General features: G+C 47.3%; 1 protein-coding gene across 1 annotated transcript; it reads right to left on the bottom strand.

Annotated features, from left to right (window-relative positions):
- Positions 1-2,785: 2,785 nt before the first annotated feature.
- On the bottom strand, positions 2,786-13,233 carry scamp5a (secretory carrier membrane protein 5a). The gene is made up of 7 exons (XM_062547969.1): positions 12,864-13,233; positions 11,927-11,984; positions 11,691-11,810; positions 10,421-10,577; positions 7,555-7,656; positions 4,914-5,031; positions 2,786-2,990 (listed from the first exon to the last, which is right to left on the bottom strand). The coding sequence occupies exons 2-7, from the start codon at positions 11,931-11,933 to the stop codon at positions 2,796-2,798; spliced, it is 699 nt and encodes a 232-aa protein (XP_062403953.1). The 5' UTR covers positions 11,934-11,984; positions 12,864-13,233; the 3' UTR covers positions 2,786-2,795.
- Between the last annotated feature and the right edge of the window lie 3,905 nt (positions 13,234-17,138).

Below are 17,138 nucleotides of genomic sequence, written 5' to 3' on the forward strand. Positions count from 1 at the left end.
ATCATATTGAAAAAAAAAAAGAGAGAAGGGCAAGACACCCCTCCAATGAGCTCACAGCAGGAGCTGACTGGCACTGTGTCACACACCTGCACTAATGAGTGATGTCATCCTACAGTATGTACAGAGTATCGTCTCCAGCAGCACACGGAGCTCAGCCCAGCCCCCAGCGCTAGCTGCACATGCTAACACGACACCTCCTGCAGCACACGGAGCTCAGCCCAGCCCCCAGCGCTAGCTGCACACGCTAACACGACACCTCCTGCAACACCTGATGTCTCCAGCTCTCTCACAGCCCCCAGAGTCGCATGCGTCTAGTTGGATTTTTTCATCTTGTGGATCATTTTGCATTGGCTATTTTACATATCCTCTCGTCCCCGCCTTGCCAGGTATACAGGCTCTGTCCACGAGCTTACTTGAAGTCGGCAAACTAGTCTCCTGTGAACAAGATTTGTGCAGATTAGTGCTTTAGCTGTACCAAAACGTATGAGACGCAACGCACGCCAGTCGTGATGTCCCTGAGGACGCTATGGAGCTGTGTGCCGCTTCAAGTCGTGATGTGTCAAAGCCAAAACAGAAAACATTTCATCTTTTTCCTAAACACTCCGTCCTGCCTGCAGTGGATACACAACATTAGGAGGGAAGGGTTTTCGGTGAGCACACACTTTGGTACAACTGAAGCACTGCTTTTCAAGCGCTCGTTGACGGCTATGTCAACAAACAGGAAACTGGTTTGCCAACATGACGAAAGCTAGTGCACGAGCCCATACGGAACCTCTGAGGACAAGGATGTGATGTCACAGGAAGTGGGCTTTGACACATCACAGGCTTCACACTTGCCTGTTTGGCCAAACAGACGGATGTGACAACTATGTAAACAAAAGTCTGTTGACCAACATGTCCACAGGCCAATGAGAGCCAGTCAAGTTATCCTCCCTCTGCTTTGGGCCACTCTGGGCTTCTGAACTGGTGACTCACTAATGTTGATAAAACGCCTGAAGAGCTCCCATTGGCTCAATATAGGGCATGTAGAGCTCCCATTGGCTCAATATAGGGCATGTGCTTTCGCTGCAGGGAATAACCCTCTGCTTTACAAGGTCCCTGTAAACCAACCACACGTTTGGAAAATCCGCATGAAGCAACAATGAGCCATATCACGAGGTCAAACGAGCTTTTTCTGAAGAATTGCGCAACTTATAGCAACATGCAGAAAGAGAGGCCGGGGCTGGCCTCTAGAGGGCGCTTAGTGGTGGTGGAACAGCAGGACGCTAACAGACGCTATTGCATCAGACCGGACGCTAACAGAGAAGCTAACAGACGCTATTGCATCAGACCGGACGCTAACAGAGAAGCTAACAGACGCTATTGCATCAGACCGGACGCTAACAGAGAAGCTAACAGACGCTATTGCATCAGACCGGACGCTAACAGAGAAGCTAACAGACACTATTGCATCAGACCGGACGCTAACAGAGAAGTTAACAGACGCTATTGCATCAGACTGGCCGCTAACATGAGAGTGATCTAGCGGGAAATGTGCTCTGGCGCATCTCAGGGTGTGTTTGTAAATTAGAGTGTCCAGAGTGGGTCAGATTGACGCACCCTCAGTCCACCACAGGCCACTGAGGACACCTGCGGGGGCGGGGCATCTCGGAACACTGAGGACACCTGTGGGGGCGGGGCATCTCGGAACACTGAGGACACCTGCAGGGGCGGGGCATCTCGGAACACTGAGGACACCTGCGGGGGCGGGGCATCTCGGAACACTGAGGACACCTGCGGGGGCGGGGCATCTAGGAACACTGAGGACACCGGTGGGGGCGGGGCATCTCGGAACACTGAGGACACCGGTGGGGGCGGGGCATCTAGGAACACTGAGGTAAGAACCACTTAACACTATACACAGGTTTGGATTGGCCTACCCAAGCCACACGGCCCGCAGGCCTGATTCACATCAACAACAAAAACATAAACATCTAACATATAAATAAAAACATCAACAACATATCACAACAAATAATATGTGAGAAAACGATATCAAAACTCCTTTAAGACCTCTGATAAGGCCACTGGATGCTGCACTGAAAGGTGTAGGGGCGAGTGGAGTCCTGACTATGCCCACCGCTGCAGTGGTACACAATGGTGTTGCCTGACTGTGCCCACCGCTGCAGTGGTACACAATGGTGTTGCCTGACTATGCCCACCGCTGCAGTGGTACACAATGGTGGTGAGATCACGTGGGTCAGCCAGAGACCCTTCCTGACTCAGATGAATAGATAAGACCTCAGACACACTCGGCTCCTCGCAGAAGCACTCGGGTGGCTGAGTGGGTGGGTGGTGGTGGGGTGGGATGGGTGTAGCTGATTGGCCACGCTGTCTGCTGACGCAGGGCCGCGGGCACAAGCGCTCGGCCACCGTAGTGTGTGTGGGCGACGGTCTGCACGCAAGAGCACAGAGGGCTGCGGGAATGTGCCGGCACAGGAAGTCCTGTTGAAAAGCTATCGCGTGTCATATCCACTAACGTTCTCAGAGTACCACAAGAGCTTTCACACGTCATATACACTAATGTATACCACAGGTTACACACACACCTTCTGCTAAACGTTTACTTTTTAAAAACTGAAGGAAACACGTGATACGACCACTCGTTGAGACACACAGCCATGTGTGTGTGCATGATCTAATGTGTTCTTACAATAGAGGAACCCCAACTCTTAGTTGATATCTAATTCTGCCCTTACCCACCCCGTACCCTCCCCCCATTCCCATACACCCCCCCCCCCCCCCCCCGTGGCGGACTACATGGGCTCGTCGTAGTTGTAGGTGGGGGCGGCGGAGTACTGCTGCTGCTGCCCCTGCATGGCCCCCTGGGCCGCCCCCATAGCGGCCTGCTGCGCGGCCTCCTGCACGTGGGGGTTCTTCCAGGCGCCCGTGGTCCACTCCTCCTGCGCCTTGCTCATGCTGCCGCCGCTGCCACGGTAGAAGTTATGCACCTGACACACACAAACACACACACACACACAGGGTTATGGACCTCACCTGACACACACAAACACACACACACATACAGGGTTATGGACCTGACATAAACACACACAAACACACACACATACAGGGTTATGGACCTGACACACACAAACACACACACACATACAGGGTTATGGACCTGACACAAACACACACACATACACACACATACAGGGTTATGCACCTGACACACACAAACACACATACAGGGTTATGGACCTGACACACACAAACACACACACATACAGGGTTATGCACCTGACACACACAAACACACACACACATACAGGGTTATGGACCTCACCTGACACACACAAACACACACACATACAGGGTTATGGACCTGACACAAACACACACACATACAGGGTTATGGACCTGACACACACAAACACACACACACATACAGGGTTATGGACCTGACACAAACACACACACATACAGGGTTATGGACCTGACACACACAAACACACACACATACATACAGGGTTATGGACCTGACACAAACACACACACATACAGGGTTATGGACCTGACACACACAAACACACACACATACAGGGTTATGGACCTGACACACACAAACACACACACATACAGGGTTATGGACCTGACACACACAAACACACACACATACAGGGTTATGGACCTGACACACACAAACACACACACATACAGGGTTATGAACCTGACACACACAAACACACACACATACAGGGTTATGGACCTGACACACACAAACACACACACACATACAGGGTTATGGACCTGACACAAACACACACACATACAGGGTTATGGACCTGACACACACAAACACACACACATACAGGGTTATGGACCTGACACAAACACACACTTGGGGAGAAGGACTTTCTTATGTGTCCAACTCTTGTGTGCATTCTGCCGCTGGCTTAAACACTTCTTCAGCTACACACTCCCGAGGGCTGGATTAAGGTCGAGCGCCACTACAAGGTGAAACAGCATATTGCTCGATGTCGGCAGTAGGCCGACATCGACAAAAGTGTGAGATCTCACGTGACTTTTCTGTGCTTCAGATAGGGTTGCTGTCTCAAACTGATTCTAAGTGTATACAAACTATTCCAAAGTTTACAGATGGATTGGTGCTTCAGTTTATGTGTAGACACCTAGAGCAAGCTGCTGACGAGGTTTGGCGCTGTTTTGAGGAATGTTAGTGGTTTAAAAATGCGAATTTGAAAGCGTATGGCTGCAAGCCCTCTGCTAACCCACTGTTTGCTATTTTGGGCTCTAGCTCTTGCCCGTGCTAGCTCTGTACTGCGTGATCAACGAGAATAGTTGATGTATTTTCATTCAGAAAAACTCTTTTTTGTGCTCTTTTTTAAATTTTTGCCGGACTTACACTTTAAGCCCGTTGTGTCTCTTTATAAACAAACCTCAAAGCAAAAGTGACATTTCATTAAGTCAGTTCTTTGTAAGGCTGTGATAACACGCCATTTTACTGTAGGCTGTTCACCATGCTTTCAAAATACTTTCTGTTCTCTTTCTGGATTGAAATGGCATTCAGAAGGTCAATGAGATACTCTACGTTCTACATTTTCATATCAACCCAAATTTAGGAGGTGGTGAATCAGTTGTTTTTTAAATAAATCCCGCGTCTTTCATAAGGCCGCCCTGTTCATTCAGACTTGCGTCTGTGTGTGTGACAGAAGCGGGAATGGTAGAATGTGCGTAACACACAGGTGTGTCACTCAAGTGTGTAAAAAAATCTTATGCGTGAATGGCAGAACTCCCCCCATACAGGGTTATAAACCTGACACACACACACACACACACACACATACAGCGTTATGAACCACACACACAGCGTGCATACAGGAGCTAGTGAAGGAGAGCACGGAGAGTCCTACCTTAGTGAGGGCGATGAAGGAGAGCACAGCCATGGCCGTGAACATGATGGTCGGGATCAGCATGACCACCGCAGAGCCAACGTTGGTACTGAAGAAGGTGATGGTAGCCAGCCAGCCACTGCAAGCAACCACACACCACACATACACACCATGTTAGGGCAGCCACACACCACACACACACACCACACGCACACACCACACGCACACCATGTTAGGGCAGCCACACACCACACGCACACACCACACACACACCATGTTAGGCCAGCCACTGCAAGCAACCACACCACACACACACACCATGTTAGGGCAGCCACACACCACACACACCACACACACACCATGTTAGGGTAGCCAGCCAGCCACTGCAAGCAACCACACACCACACACACACACCATGTTAGGCCAGCCACTGCAAGCAACCACACACCACACACACACCATGTTAGGGCAGCCGCACACCACACGCACACACCACACACACACCATGTTAGGGCAGCCACACACCACACGCACACACCACACGCACACACCACACACACACCATGTTAGGGCAACCACACACCACACGCACACCATGTTAGGGCAACCACACACCACACGCACACCATGTTAGGGCAACCACACACCACACGCACACCATGTTAGGGCAGCCACACACCACACGCACACCATGTTAGGGCAACCGCACACCACACGCACACCATGTTAGGGCAACCACACACCACACGCACACCATGTTAGGGCAACCGCACACCACACGCACACCATGTTAGGGCAGCCACACACCACACGCACACCATGTTAGGGCAACGGATACTTAGCACAGCAGACCACAACAGAACGCACGCAGGCACACAGAAAGGAACAAAGGTCACACTAATGACCTTTAATTTAGGAACATATCATCACACATCAGAAGATGATCAATGAAAGTTTTCCAATGATATTAGCGCCAAGATGCTGTGATAAATGAGAACGTACTGATTGCTTAGCCAGAGTATCCGACCATCACGGCTCTATTATTGCCAGCCAATCCCACTTACACATCTGAATATAATATAATATATATTGAATAGTTGAGGTTCAAATGTATGACAACCGAGGAAGAACACTACAGGCGGAGGTCTGCGCTCTTTGAGTGCTTTTCTAGTTATTATTTATTATTGCATTGTTTTTTAAAATTATTTTAATACCCCCCCCCCCCCTCGTTAGTCATTTGCCCCACTACTAGTCATTTGCCCCACTACTAGTAATTTGCCCCACTATTAGTAGTTTTCCCCACTATGGTATTAGTAATTTGCCCCACTATTGGTAATTTGACCCACTATTAGTCGTTTACCACACTGTTAGTAATTTGCCCCACTGTTAGTTTAGCGCACTGTTAAGTTCGTCATTCTCCACACCAGCACTGCACCCGCACCTGCATGTGGGTCGGCAACTCTTTTGCGTTTCTAACCCACTAACCTACTAGTGGTCTATTTTCCCACCCTGGCCTCAGAGACACGTGACAGATAATGAGGTCTGATTGGCTGAGAGGCTGACAGAGTCACCTGTCTAACCAAAAAAGCAGAAAAGTGGCATGTGATACCCCTGCTGAAAAAACCAGCCTGACCAGCTAAAGGTGGTTTGCTGGTTGACCAGCTTGTTAACCAGCTTATTTGACCACCCTTTGATGGTTAACCAGCTAGACCAGCAAAACTCTCGCGAAAACACACCTTCAGCTGGTTTACCCAGCTTATGATGGTAATTCAGCTGGTTTTGATTGTCGTACCACCTTAAGCTGGTCATTTTAGTTGGTGTTGCTGGTCTACATGGCTGGTTTTTACTGGCCACGCCAGCTTATGTTGGTTATTCTAGAAAACCAGCTTGACCATCTTTGTCAAGCTTGACAGGCTGGTCACCAGCATGACCATCTTAAACCAGTTGTATCCCAAACGACAGGCTGGTCACACCAGCACGACCAGCTTCCTCAGATGGTCACGCCAGCATGTCTAGCTGGTGGCCTAACCAGCTACACTAGCAAAGACCAGCAATAATAACTGTGTATTGGGCAAAGACCAGCAAAGACCAGCCAAAACCAGCTACCAGCCTAAGCTGGTTTCTTGCTGTTTTTTTCAGCAGGGACAGTACAGATAAGTGGTGCACAGACAGGACAGCATATACAGTACAGTGCCCTGTAGACAGTGATATACATTAAATATAAATATGTGCAGTGTATTAGCAGTAGTCTTATAAGAGCAGACTATACATATGGCTACTGTATGTAGTATGAACAACATGTACAGACATGTGCAGTGTAGTAGCAGGAGCCTTATAAGAGTAGCAAGAATAATGTACATATAAGCAGTAAGGACACGTGTCTGTAGGAACAGTAGTGTTATAAGAGCAGTGAGGACACGTGTCTGTAGGAACAGTAGTGTTATAAGAGCAGTGAGGACACGTGTCTGTAGGAACAGTAGTGTTATAAGAGCAGTAAGGACACGTGTCTGTAGGAACAGTAGTGTTATAACCACACTCCCCAGTCCCACCCCCCTCCTTACCACACTCCCCAGTCCCCCCCCCCTTACCACACTCCCCAGCCCCCCCCCCACCCCCCCTTACCACACTCCCCAGTCACCGCCCCCCCCCCCCCCCTCCTTACCACACTCCCCAGCCAGGGATGCCCACAGTCTGGATGATGCTGATCACCACCTGGGCCATGAAGACAAAGAAGAACGCCATGAAGTTGAAGGAGCTGTCGGTCCTACAGGGAGCAGAGAGGGACACACAGTCAGGCATGAGAGCAGCTCAGAGGTCGGAGGTCAGGTCCCTTAACCCTTAAATTTCATTCCCCACCTGACCCCATCAACCCAGCAAAATGGTAATAACGAAATATGTTTTGCACTTTGGTTTCACATTATATTTCCGTCCGCTAGACTTATGACTCTTATGTTTGTGTGTGGCTATTTTGTTTGGAATCTATGATCTTCCTTGTCAAAAGAGAAATGTATTACTAAAGAAAGCCACAAAAAAACCCTACTGGTGACCCGCCCCACACTTTGAGGACCTCTGCATTAACCCCCCAGCAGACATGTGTGGTGTAGCGTGTGGTGGTGTAGCGTGTGGTGTAGGGTGTAGCATGTGGTGGTGTAGCATGTGGTGGTGTAGCATGTGGTAGTAGCATGTGGTAGTAGCATGTGTGGTGTAGCGTGTGGTGGTGTAGCATGTGGTAGTAGCATGTGTGGTGTAGCGTGTGGTGGTGTAGCATGTGGTGATGTAGCATGTGGTAGTAGCATGTGTGGTGTAGCGTGTGGTGGTGTAGCATGTGGTAGTAGCATGTGTGGTGTAGCGTGTGGTGGTGTAGCATGTGGTAGTAGCATGTGTGGTGTAGCGTGTGGTGGTGTAGCGTGTGGTGTAGGGTGTAGCATGTGGTGGTGTAGCATGTGGTGGTGTAGCATGTGGTGATGTAGCATGTGGTAGTAGCATGTGTGGTGTAGCGTGTGGTGGTGTAGCATGTGGTAGTAGCATGTGTGGTGTAGCGTGTGGTGGTGTAGCATGTGGTGATGTAGCATGTGGTAGTAGCATGTGTGGTGTAGCGTGTGGTGGTGTAGCGTGTGGTGGTTAAACTTTAGCGTGTAGTGTGTGGTGGTGTAGCGTGTAGTGTATCATGTGGTGGTGTAGCGTGTGGTCGTGTAGCGTGTAGCATGTGGTGTAGCGTGTGGTGGTGTAGTGTGTCATGTAGCATGTAGTGTGTGGTGGTGTAGCGTGAAGTGTGTGGTGGTGTAACGTGTGGTGGTGTGGCATGTAGCATGTAGTGTGTGGTGCGTGGTGATGTAGCGTGTAGCGTGTGGTGGTGTAGCGTGTTGTGTAGCATGTAGCGTGTGGTGGTGTAGCATGTAACATGTGGTGGTGTAGCGTGTGATGGTGTAGCATGTAGCGTGTAACGTGTGGTGGTGTACCGCGTGGTGGTGTAGTGTGTCGTGTAGCGTGTAGTGTGTGGTGGTGCAGTGTGTAGCATGTGGTGGTGTAGCCTGTGGTGTGTGTGGTGGTGTAGCGTGTGGTTGTGTAGCGTGTGGTGGTGTAGCGTGTTGTATAGCGTGTAGTGTGTGGTGGTCTAGTGTGTGGTGGTGTATGGTGTATCGTGTGGTGGTGTAGCGTGTGGTGTGTGTAGTGGTGTAGCGTGTAGCGGTGTAGCGTGTGGTGGTGTAGCGTGTGGTGGTGTAGCTTGTGGTGGTGTAGCTTGTGGTGTAGTGTGTGGTGGCATGGCGTGTGGTGGTGTAGCGTGTGGTGGTGTAGCGTGTGGTGTAGTGTGTGGTGGTGTAGCGTGTGGTGTAGCGTGTGGTGGTGAAGGTGTGGTGGTGTTGCATGTGGTGTAGTGTGTGGTGGTGTAGCGTGTGGTGTAGTGTGTGGTGGTGTAGCGTGTGGTGGTGTAGCGTGTAGCGGTGTAGCGTGTGGTGGTGTAGCGTGTGGTGTAGTGTGTGGTGGTGTAGTGTGTGATGGTGTAGCGTGTGTGGTGGTGTAGCGTGTGGTGTAGCGTGTGGTGGTGAAGGTGTGGTGGTGTTGCGTGTGGTGTAGTGTGTGGTGGCGTGGCGTGGCGTGTGGTGTAGTGTGTGGTGGTGTAGCGTGTGGTGGTGTAGCGTGTGGTGTAGTGTGTGGTGGTGTAGCGTGTGGTGGTGTAGCGTGTGGTGGTGTAGCGTGTGGTGTAGTGTGTGGTGGTGTAGCGTGTGGTGTAGCGTGTGGTGGTGAAGCATGTGGTTGTGTAACGAGTAGTGTGTGATGGTGTAGCATGTGGTGGTGTAGCGTGTGGTGGTGTAGGTGTGGTGGTGTAGCGTGTGGTGGTGTAGTGTGTGGTGGTGTAGCGTGTGGTGGTGTGTGGTGTATCGTGTGGTGGTGTAGTGTGTGGTGGTGTAGCGTGTGGTGTAGCGTGTAGTGGTGTAGCGTGTGGTGGTGTAGTGTGTGGTTTAGTGTGTGGTGGTGTAGTGTGTGGTGGTGTAGTGTGTGGTGGTGTAGCGTGTGGTGTAGTGTGTGGTGGTGTAGCATGTGGTGTAGCGTGTGGTGGTGTAGTGTGTGGTGGTGTAGCGTGTGGTGGTGTAGCGTGTGGTGGTGTAGCGTGTGGTGTAGCGTGTGGTGGTGTAGCGTGTAGCGTGTGGTGGTGTAGTGTGTGGTGGTGTAGCGTGTGGTGGTGTAGCGTGTGGTGTAGCGTGTGGTGGTGTAGCGTGTAGCGTGTGGTGGTGTAGTGTGTGGTGGTGTAGCGTGTGGTGTAGTGTGTGGTGGTGTAGCATGTGGTGTAGCGTGTGGTGGTGTAGTGTGTGGTGGTGTAGCGTGTGGTGGTGTAGCGTGTGGTGTAGCGTGTGGTGGTGTAGTGTGTGGTGGTGTAGCGTGTGGTGTAGCGTGTGGTGGTGTAGTGTGTGGTGGTGTAGCGTGTGGTGGTGTAGCGTGTGGTGTAGCGTGTGGTGGTGTAGCGTGTAGCGTGTGGTGGTGTAGCGTGTGGTGTAGCGTGTGGTGGCGTGGCGTGGTGCGGAGCTCACTTGAAGGCCTTGTAAATGGGTCGGAACCAGCAGACGTAGGAGCAGGGCGTGAACAGGATCAGCCACAGGATCGCCATGCCGAAGTTAGTAGCCCCGCCCCCGCCACACATCCATGCCAGGCAACCAATCAGATTCACCGCCAGAGTAGCGCTGTTCACTGAGAGGAAAGAGAAGCACCACGGAACCTTCTGAGTCAGCTGCTGACCTCACGCTGAGCGCTCACATGACAGCGTTACTATGACAGCGTTACTATGACAGCGTTATTATGACAGCGCTCACATGACAGCGTTTCTCTAGCACACACAAGGGTGGTGGACATCTAAAGCTAACTCTAATCAATACCATTTATATATCACTATACTATACTATACTCTAATCAATATCATATATATATCATTATACTATACTATACTCTAATCAATACCATTTATATATCACTATACTATACTATACTCTAATCAATAATATATATATCACTATACTATACTATACTCTAATCAATACCATTTATATATCACTATACTATACTATACTCTAATCAATAATATATATATCACTATACTATACTCTAATCAATACCATATACTGTATATATCACTATACTATACTATACTCTAATCAATACCATATATATATATATAACACTATACTATACTATATACTATAACTATAAGTTAACACTCTAGAATAAGTATCCACTACATTCTCCTATGGGCACTAGAACCCTAAGTGGTAAAAACATCTCTCTAAAATATATATAAAATACCTGAAGCTGAACGGCCCTGTTACATCCAAGCCACAGCAGTAGCAAAAGGAAGTAAACGTTATGCATCATTTCAAATGGAGGTGAATGTTACCCATGATTTGTAATGTGACAGTGTCTTACACAGAAACACCAACATTCAATGTCTCCTGCATGTGCAACAGCTCGTAGGTCTCTTGGGTAAACATGTACTGTAGAACAGCATTCGTTCCACAGCCACACACACCTGGTCTGGAGATCTTGCTAAACCAGATCGCTTTGAGAGTCCTTGTTTTGAGTGTCAACACGAGTGACATTACAACTCTGGAGACTGGCACGCCATGGGTTAAATTTAGTGTGGTCAGCAGCTCTATTCCCTCCAACACACAGTTAAGACAAACGTTTGGAGTTCACAAGTATGCAGAGCACTGCTCAGGAGGCTACAGTGTGTGTGTGTGTGTGTGTGTGTGTGTGTGTGTGTGTGTGTGTGTGTGTGTGTCGCCCCTGTCCTGTGGCTGACGGACTCACATATCCACAGGTAGTAGAGGCGCTTGCACATGGTGCGTCTCTGGTCCGGGATCTCTTCGAAGTCCTGATAGAAACATGGCCTCAGAGGGATGAACTTGGGTAAAGGTGGGAAGTTGTTTTCTGCAAAGAAATCAAATCATTTCCATGAACATCAGCTGCAGTGCCAGTTATCTGCCACGTTGATTAGTTTGGTCTGAAATATATTAGAATGAACCAACACTGTTAAACATACACACCTGCCATAGCGACAGCTGGATCTTTCTCCTCTGTATGTCAGTTGATGTGTCCAGCTGCCTGGAGAATAAACATCATTTCAGATCACTGGACCACACAGTTCATAACACCATCACAGGACATGATGCAGAGACCAGACTTGCTGTGTTGTTCACTTGGGAAACCCACTGTGGAAGAATGCTGTTAGATCCAAGTGTAGCCTACTCTATTCAAAAGGCAAAACAGTTCTTCCTCCTGAAGTCACGGTTGCCATAATGTGTGAGCGAAAACACAGGCTGGAAATATACAGATCTAGAATAAGAGATATGTGGCCTGAAGATCTATGTAACAGCCTGCACAAACACTGGTGCTGGTGAATATTGTAGCCTACATTTAGAGGAGCAACGACCCTGAGAACAATTTCGGTTAGCTTCAGCGCTTCACCTGCCCGTCGACCGTAACGTTATGCATACCAACACATAGACACTGGGCTGGATGATGCCTGACACAGAGTAGCCTGTTTATTCTAGGCGTGTTTAGGCTGCCTTGCGATGGTTTGAAAGTAGGCTATAGCTATGAAGGGCATTCAGTGTGAGCAAAGGTAACAAATAATGAAATAATAACACTATACAGATGTCAGGACGCAGGGAGGCACCTCGCATCCTCATCAAAAACATCCTCATCTCCATAATAACACAGTTAGGCAAAACACTGTACTACGTAGCGATGCTATTCCGATGTGCTTGGAGATGTCTAAAATCAAGATTGAGGTCGACGGCAATAGCGCCCTTCAGAATGATGCCGGACATCATATGCCTACACCCGAGACCCGATTCCTTAGGTCGCATGTGATTAAGCCTACATCGACGGAGAAGACTACTCACAATGTTCGTGATACACAGACTCACAATACTGTTAAATGAAAATCTTAATCGAATGGATGAAATTGCACAAACAGACCTCGGTGGAGAATGCTGTCCGCGTCTTTTCTGTTAGGCGGCAAGCATGCAATTTCTATAGCTTCTTACAAATATGTTTTCATAAAAACTGCATGAGCTAATTTTAGTAAATCGTCGATGTCTGTGCTTTAGTTTTCCGGATGGCTTTTATCATTTCCTTGATTGCTGAAGGTTAGTGTGTGAAGCTTCGCCCGCGTCACGATTCTGAGGTTTCGCACAGTGTGAGGAATAGCGGCCGATGTGATGTCCTGCGATACCAGCCAACAAGCGTCCCCTCAAACTCTCGCGATATGCCATCCATTCGCTCCGCTCATCCTCCTCTCAGACTCCACCCTCAGAGCGAGCGGGTACTTCGGGCACCGGAGGGTACTCTCCGCGGTACTGAACCTGCGACGACGTCATGTTGACGTAAAGAAGTCTATTTATTTCGTTTGGACCGGATAAGGGCCCGTGATGCCATACTGTAATAGAGGCAGATCCATCCCGTGGACCTCAGGGCCTTTTGTGGGTGTGAGTCAGTCGCTCATGGCTCTCCTTCAGAATGGTTTGTGTGTGTGAGAGACAGCAAGGGAGGATGCAGGAAGGAAGCAGGAAAAGGCCTGGCGTTGCGCCATAGGCTCTCAGTGTGAGGGAGCTGATATCACGTTAGTAGGCGAGACGCAGTGGGACACAGGCTACACTACAGCAGGTGAAATATCGCTGTCTCTGATGTCCACCTACTATCTGACTCCTGTCCTCTTAACGGTTACAGTAACTGCTCAACTGAAGTAGTCAGCTGTTCTCGCACAGTCTGCGGTGTACAATGGGAGAAGAATGGCTTTTGCATAATTTAAATGTATTGCGTAATGGTTGTATCCAGTTTCAAATGGTTCCATCCCAGGCCATGACAGGTGAATGGCCGATACATTTACATTTACATTACTGATACATTTACATTTGCATAACATTACATTATGATACATTTACAGGACATTTCGTCATTCAGCTCATGTGTTTATCCAAAGCGATTTACAAAAAGGGATTAAATCAAAGTGTGTCCAATGTTAGTGCAGCAGTGTAGTGCACTACTACTAGCAAAGAAGTACTGTAGGTGACAGTTAGATGGCCGAGTGACCGTTAGATGGTCTAGCTGTTTTGTCAGCTATCAGTAGTTAGGGCTTACTGTGAGTTGGGGGGGGGGGGGGCATTCTTTCTGATGGTAGCTGTTGAAACTGCTGCGACGCAGGCAGACAGAAAAGGCTGCGGACAACGGTAGGGCCTCGGTGGTGGGTGAAGCCAAGATGCTGAGGTAAGCGCCTCTCTTTGCTCCTCTGGTTGTGTGTACTCCAGGGTAACAGGGAAACATGCCAGCTATAGGCCTACGGACATTATGATCAGGACAGGCTAGCCACATTAGTATCATTTATCAGGACAGGCCACTTAGTCGGGTGGCAAAGTAGGAGCATCTTAGCTGTGATTTAAGATAAGATAAGATAAGATAAGATGAACTTCATTGTCCCAGAAGGGAAATTTGTCTTGGGCATTACAGTGCTGCATACAACTGCTTGTCATAAAAACAAAACACCACTTCACGCATACGCATACCACATAGACAACAGAAGACAACAGAATGGAATTACAGTGGGCACGGCAGACATAGTAATCAATAACAATAATAATGCACTTTTCCCAAAAGGTTCATAGATGAGCCTACCCCTATGCTCAAACCTCAAAGATACAAGACATGTTGAATTCATCACAATAATAAATAAATTATCAGCATCTAAAACTTCTCTTGTCATTGTGAAAACCATCACTTGTTATATAGTTACACTTTTCTCCATTATATTGCACAGTCCCTCTTTTTGCCCTGGTATAGGCCTATTGCACATTCCCTTGGTATTGCACATTCTCAAAAAACACATTGATATTGCACATCTCCCTGTATTGATATTGCACATTTTCTTAGGCATTGCACATTCTCAACAACATATGGGGTATTTCCCTTGGCATTGCACAATTTCCTTTTGAAATTCATAGAACCCCTGTACTTAAAAACACAATAAATATGCATACAAAGCCTGAATAAATTAATTGTTCACAGTAAAAAACATCACTTGTCATAATTTCACTTGGCTCCATTGTATTGCACAGCCCCTCCTTCGACCTTAATCTTAATATTGCACATCTCCCTACTGATATTGCACATTTCCCTTGGTATTGCACATTCCCAAAAACTCATATAACCCCCCTATACTCAGGAATATAATATAGATGACAATCCAGAATACATTATCAGCAGCAGCAGCCATTACTATGCTAGCAGTACAAGGAACACAGTTCTTCCCCCAATCCATCGACCACGGTGGACTGTAAACCTCAGGTGCACAAATGAACTATGCAAGTATCGTGCGTTTGTTTTTTGTTCAATTGTTTTTGTTCTTGTTTCATGAATTCATTTAATAGTTTTTATTGAGGTTGGGATAAAAGAGAGCTTGTAGCGGTTGCTTTTGAATCCACTGACTCTAAAACATCTCCCAGATGGTAGTAATTCATATTCAGAGTAGAGGATATGGGGAGGATCATCAAGAATGCTGTGTGCCCGGTTTACTACTTTTTCGAATATGAATTGAAGGGAGGGATAGTGATGTTTAGCTATACCACTTTCATTGAGGTCTTGACTACTTTCTCTAATTTTGTTTTGCTCTGCACAGTGAGAGATCCATACCAGGCTGCCATCCCATATCTAATCAAACATTCCAGCATTGTAGAATAGCTCCATGATCTTTTTGTTTACACCAAAGATCCTGAGTCTCCCCAGGAAGTGCAGTCTTTTACCTAATTTTGAGCATAGATAATCAACATGCACATTCTATTTTAGCAGATTATCCATGTAGATACCCAGGTACTTATAGGAAGACACCTGTTCAATTTCGCTATTGACGAGATGTAATGGTTCATGAGTACACATCGCTATTGCGTCCATTGCATCACTCTTGCGTCCATCTCTTTAGTTTTGTTTACATTTAAGGTGAGATGATGTGTCTCACACCAGATTTTGAAAGACTCTATTTCGTTTAAGTAAATTGAAGGGCTGTCACCAACCTCCAGTAAGCTAACTAACTGTATCATCGGAAAATTTGATAATATGATCCAGAGCATCCTGCGTGTGACATGATTGGTGATATGCTGGCCAACCGATTGTTGCAGCAGCTGTTCGGGTGGTGGGTCTCAGATGATCTTGGAGGTGAAGATGCTATGTATGGTAGAGGCCCTGGGCTGGTGTGCTCACACATGGTCTGTGGTTGTGAGGCTGGTTGGATGTACTGCCAAATTCTCTGAAACACCTTTGGAGACGGCTTATGGTAGAGAAATGAACATTCCTGTAGCCAGAAGGAGCAGCCAATTGTCTGCTCCCTCAAAGCTTGCAACATCTGTGGCATTGTGCTGTGATGGAACTGCACATTTTAGAGGTCTTTTGTAGCAGTCACAAGGCACACCTGTGAAGTAATCACGTTGTCTAATTAGCAGGCTACACCTATTAGGTGGATGGGTTATATTGGCAAAGGAGAAGTGCTCATTAACACAGATTTACGAATATTATATATATCTTAGCTCTTTGAGTTCAGCTCATGATTATGGGGGCAAAAACAAAAGTGTTGTTATTGCTATTGTGCTATTGTGTGTTTGCTGTAGTTCTTGTGTATTTGTGTGTGTGTGTGTGTGTGTGTGTGTGTGTGTGTGTGTGTGTGAGCATGCTGTATAGTTCTCTTATCTGAATGTTATTCATATTCATAGTTTACACATCCAAACCTTCAGAAACGCATGGTTTTGTTAGAAAAGGGGGTTGGGGGTGTATGGTAGGCGTATCTACTTTGTGGCCTATACATGAAATGGGCTCATTATATCGGTACACTTTACATTACAGATCGGTAATAAGTGGGTAATGTTATGGTAATATGTATGCAATTTAATGGTAATAATAGTTTTAAACCACATATTACAAATAATTAATGTGTAATTTCTAGACAATTACTGTTCAATTACCATACAACAACAATGCAGATTACTCGGATTTAAGGGTAAAATAAAATGGTAATAACTGCTGTAAATATGTACTTACCGAAGCAATAGATATTTCGGATTTATTTATTGTGACATAAAGTGTGACCTGTTATCTGTTGTTATGATGAAATAAATGAGGTAATTTCACAATAACTGGGCTGTAAAATACTATTTTGTCTTTTTCACATTTTATCATCAAACTAACTACTACAAAAACTTTGACCACTGTGTA

Source organism: Sardina pilchardus, chromosome 10 (assembly GCF_963854185.1).
Source record: "Sardina pilchardus chromosome 10, fSarPil1.1, whole genome shotgun sequence".
NCBI classification, from domain to species: Eukaryota; Metazoa; Chordata; class Actinopteri; order Clupeiformes; family Clupeidae; genus Sardina; species Sardina pilchardus.